The sequence below is a fragment of the Anoplophora glabripennis genome, unplaced genomic scaffold (genome assembly GCF_000390285.2).
Source record: "Anoplophora glabripennis isolate ALB-LARVAE unplaced genomic scaffold, Agla_2.0 scaffold630, whole genome shotgun sequence".
Lineage (NCBI taxonomy): Eukaryota > Metazoa > Arthropoda > Insecta > Coleoptera > Cerambycidae > Anoplophora > Anoplophora glabripennis.
In genome coordinates this window covers 85,224-89,804 of record NW_019416708.1, presented here as the reverse complement: position 1 = coordinate 89,804, position 4,581 = coordinate 85,224, and the positions used below count along the sequence as shown (strand labels likewise).

The 4,581-nt window shown below is 31.2% G+C and overlaps 1 protein-coding gene across 3 annotated transcripts in view; it reads left to right on the top strand.

Moving 5' to 3' along the window:
* LOC108912613 (transient receptor potential cation channel trpm) overlaps positions 1–4,581 on the top strand; it is a 100,797-nt gene that overhangs the window by 60,880 nt on the left and 35,336 nt on the right. For all 3 annotated transcript variants that reach the window (XM_023455275.1, XM_023455274.1, XM_023455273.1), the window contains exon 3: positions 1,554–1,713. In XM_023455275.1, the coding sequence (XP_023311043.1) occupies positions 1,554–1,713 (160 nt within the window). The remainder of the gene's footprint in view (positions 1–1,553; positions 1,714–4,581) is intronic.

The following is a 4,581-nucleotide window of genomic DNA, read 5'->3' as shown; positions in this document are numbered from 1 at the left end:
AGGTATTTTGAAAGCGTTCAGAGCCGTACTCAGGAAAATTTTTTAATGATAGCTAAAAACCTTTTTTATTACATTACAATAGTAATATCATCTAATACAGAATTAAAATTGACTAGATTTTGTCATAAAAATAGCAGCGATATATTTTAAAAAATTAATCTGATGATGGCCCCTCGAAGACGAAACGTCGGATTGCAAAAATGTTGACACCATTGGACAGAGTGAAAAAAGTGGCAATGTAAATATGCAATGTATTTAAAATTCGTTTTCAAATAAAGCCAGAAAAAAATAAAACGATTTTGTAAAACTTCGGGTTTTCGGATTTCGTGTCAACGGTAGACTTTGCAGTTAATACTTACTTTGTATTGCTAAAATCTCAAATCATCCAGAGATAATTTATCATTTGTGCATTTGTAATTCGATTTACATGTTTATAGCAATACTGTACAAAAATAAAGTTTTGGGTCAAACAATGAGACACAGTTTTTCTTTATTTTTTTTCCGTAGAATTGAATGGTGTAATCATTTTTTGAACGTTTTAATTTAAACAAATTATCAACAATTACTGAAAAATTCATTGTTGCAAGTCACTTTTATTTTTTTACATTTTTGAGCATGTTTTTTAACTGTGATTACAAATTTTTTTATTTCACCAAAAAGTATGTCAAAACGAAAAAAATGCTTACTGGCGGAACTCTGTACGATGATTTTTTTAAGTAGAATTTTTCTTTGAAAAAAAAGTGTTTCACTCCGAAAAAAATGAATATCTCAGAAACTTCTTGATTTTTTTATCTAAAAAAAATTGAGGTTATTTAAGACAGATAAAGGTATACTTTCACCAGGTTTCGTCAAAATTAAATTATTTTTGCGGAAATGAAAAATAAAAAACGATAAATCAGAAAAAAATCTGTTTTTCGCAATTTTCTCGGAAATTTTGAGGTTATGTAAAAATCGACCTCTACAAAAGTTATAGATTTTTGCATGATCTACAATTTTTGTATTGGATACTTTTTTGGTTGACGTCAACTTTCGCCAGAAATCCCAATGATACAATTTTTCATAACTTTTCAACCCCCCAAATCAACCCTCCGCCGCCCCTGCTCACGCATTTATTTTTTCTAGGTTTATTATAAGCCCTTTTACCATTTCCACTTATAAAAGTCCAGGTGACAATTTTTTTTTCTCCAAGTGTAATTTGGTTGGACTATAGTACGAATTCGCGTCCAGTGTAACCGTCCGTCGCCTAAAGCAGTATTCATATAGTCGCAAATTGCGGTTTGCAGAAAATCTTCTGGTTAGCTAATTTAAATGAAAAACAAACAATTTTACTTAAATCAGCTGACTATGTTAACTCGGTTTAGAGCATTCTCTTTTAATACCTAACTTAAATTGAGTTCTGCCTAAGGCGATCATGTAATGTATGTTTTTCTAACAATTTGTAAAAAAATATATCAAATACTTCAACATTTAACATCTATATAAAGAAACCTATTGAAATTTCTGGAGTTGAGGGTGTCTTTAGCTTTGAGCCTTACTAAGGATTTTTTTTTCAGGCGTTACCAGGCATGTAGGGGATGCTCTGCTGCTAGAGAGATCTCAAAGGACCGGAAGAGTGAATACCCTTGGAATAGCCCCATGGGGGATCGTCGAGAACAATCAGGATCTTATTGGCCACAACACCGAGGTTCCGTACCACTCCATATCATCGCCCAGGTAATTAAATCTCGCTTATCGATCTGTTAATGGGATTATAGGGCCGGGCGGAATTGGCGCGGCTTATCTACCCTATCGTTTTCTTGTTGATTGAGTTTGTTACAGAAGTTTTTTTTTTGTAAATAAGGAAATCCTTAGAGATTCAAAAGAGATAACTGCGGAAAATGTAGCTACGTTGTGAACATTCAGAGTGTCAGAAGAAAGTAAGTCAAACCATTAACTACAAATTCTTTGTGCCAAGATAATGGGACTTCTTTACGCCGTTATATTCTTCACTCACCTCTTTTTCAAAATACAGAATGTCAAAATTACAATTTAAAACATATTTTTGTCACTAACTAGATTATTTTTTGAGACTTTCATTAAAATTGTTTCTTTATTTTTTCATCGATAAATTTTGCTTGGTCTACAGAATAGACTCTTTTAGTGTGACGGTCACATATTTAGGCAACCCGCAATAAATTGTCAGTTGAAGTTGTATATATCGAATCTGACCCTTGTTAAATATTTACATAGAGATATTACAGAAGTGAACAATTTCAAATTAACTTTTTGTGCCAAGGAGGAAGGAAGTATTTAAGAACAGCCAACACGTGTTTCGTAAAATAGATACAATAATGTGCGTAAAACTTACAAAAAACGATATAAAATAATATTCTTAAATTTAAATAAGTAAAAATTTAACATTAGTCGTGTTTTCCTAATGCTCATGCTCGGAAAGAATAGGCTCATATTCAGGTGAGATCTCGTTGATATATCACCGCTGTCATCGTTAGAGTATTTTCTCTTCTTTTGTTTAATCTTGGCATTTTCTAGTACTACCAAGTATTTTTTATTGTTTTTCTTGGTGCTTTGCTGTGTCAGTCTGTTTATCGAATGTTTTTTTTTCATGTGGTTTATTATAGACATACTCTTAACCACAACCAAACTTTTCTTGAATGATATCCGTTGCGAGGCTACTTCGCTTACATGAAATTATCTTTAATGCGCATGCTCAGTAACATTGATATAATTTTAATTTATTAATTACTATAAAAGTCAATATTCTATAAATTTAAAAATTTAAATNTGAACAATTTCAAATTAACTTTTTGTGCCAAGGAGGAAGGAAGTATTTAAGAACAGCCAACACGTGTTTCGTAAAATAGATACAATAATGTGCGTAAAACTTACAAAAAACGATATAAAATAATATTCTTAAATTTAAATAAGTAAAAATTTAACAGTAGTCGTGTTTTTCCTAATCTCGTTAATATATCACCGCTGTCATCGTTAGCGTATTTTCTCTTCTTTTGTTTATTCTTGGCATTTTCTAGTACTACCAAGTATTTTTTATTGTTTTTCTTGGTGCTTTGCTGTGTCAGTCTGTTTATCGAGTGTTTTTTTTTCTTCATGTGGTTTATTATAGACGTACTCTTAACCACAACCAAACTTTTCTTGAATGATATCCGTTGCGAGGCTACTTCGCTTACATGAAATCATCTTTAATGCGCATGCTCAGTAACATTGATATAATTTTAATTTATTAATTACTATAAAAGTCAATATTCTATAAATTTAAAAATTTAAATTATGTAATTCTTTCAGTTTGTCACTTGGGGTTTGAAACTTCTTAAATATTTCTAATATTGCCCGAATATCACGATATTTAAGGTCATGACAAAGAAGACATTTTTTGGCACTTATGTCTAAAGTACCTACATAAATCTATCTAGTAAAAATACTGAGAAATTCTTCATGACAATGTATACTATGGGGTTGCCTATTATTTGGCGTATATGACGTCACTTCTAAAATGGTGGTCTATATTGCAACTTCATTGGATCTGTGATAAGAACTTTTTTGTGTACGGTCGTCTATACTCGACGGCCGAAAATATAGAAAGTGATTCATCGCTAGCTCTTGGACTAGTAAGGAGGATGAGGCATGCGGGGATCGAAAATCCGTAGGCATGTATACGTAAAAGGCAACAAGATGTAGAAAATATGGAAAAAATATAATAAAACATAACATCTATTATTTTTAGAGGTTTTATCGAGAAAACTTCAAAAATATTTTAGTAACATTTTGTTTTTAAATTTTAAGTGTTTTCTATAAAACGATGCCCTCTTGGGCATCGATAACCCACCACCACCCGGCTTACGCCGCCGCAAAATATTGTAATGTTTACTATTAATATATTTATTTAAGTAGGTACTTACATATTTTATAATAATTATCTCACGAATATTATCACTGTCACACTTTCACTTCACTGCCACATAATCACTTCACTATTAATATATTTAAATACTTACATATCACATTATTCACATTATATATTTCACATATCACTGTTGCTATCACTATCACTAGAACCAGTCATTATTCATTTGGGTGAAGATGATTCTAGTGATAGTGATAGCAACAGTGATATGTGAAATATATAATGTGAATAATGTGATATGTAAGTATTTAAATATATTAATAGTGAAGTGATTATGTGGCAGTGAAGTGAAAGTGTGACAGTGATAATATTCGTGAGATAATTATTATAAAATATGTAAGTACCTACTTAAATAAATATATTAATAGTAAACATTACAATATTTTGCGGCGGCGTAAGCCGGGTGGTGGTGGGTTATCGATGCCCAAGAGGGCATCGTTTTATAGAAAACACTTAAAATTTAAAAACAAAATGTTACTAAAATATTTTTGAAGTTTTCTCGATAAAACCTCTAAAAATAATAGATGTTATGTTTTATTATATTTTTTCCATATTTTCTACATCTTGTTGCCTTTTACGTATACACGCCTATGGATTTTCGATCCCCGCACGCCTCATCCTCCTTACTAGTCCAAGAGCTAGCGATGAATCACTATCTATAA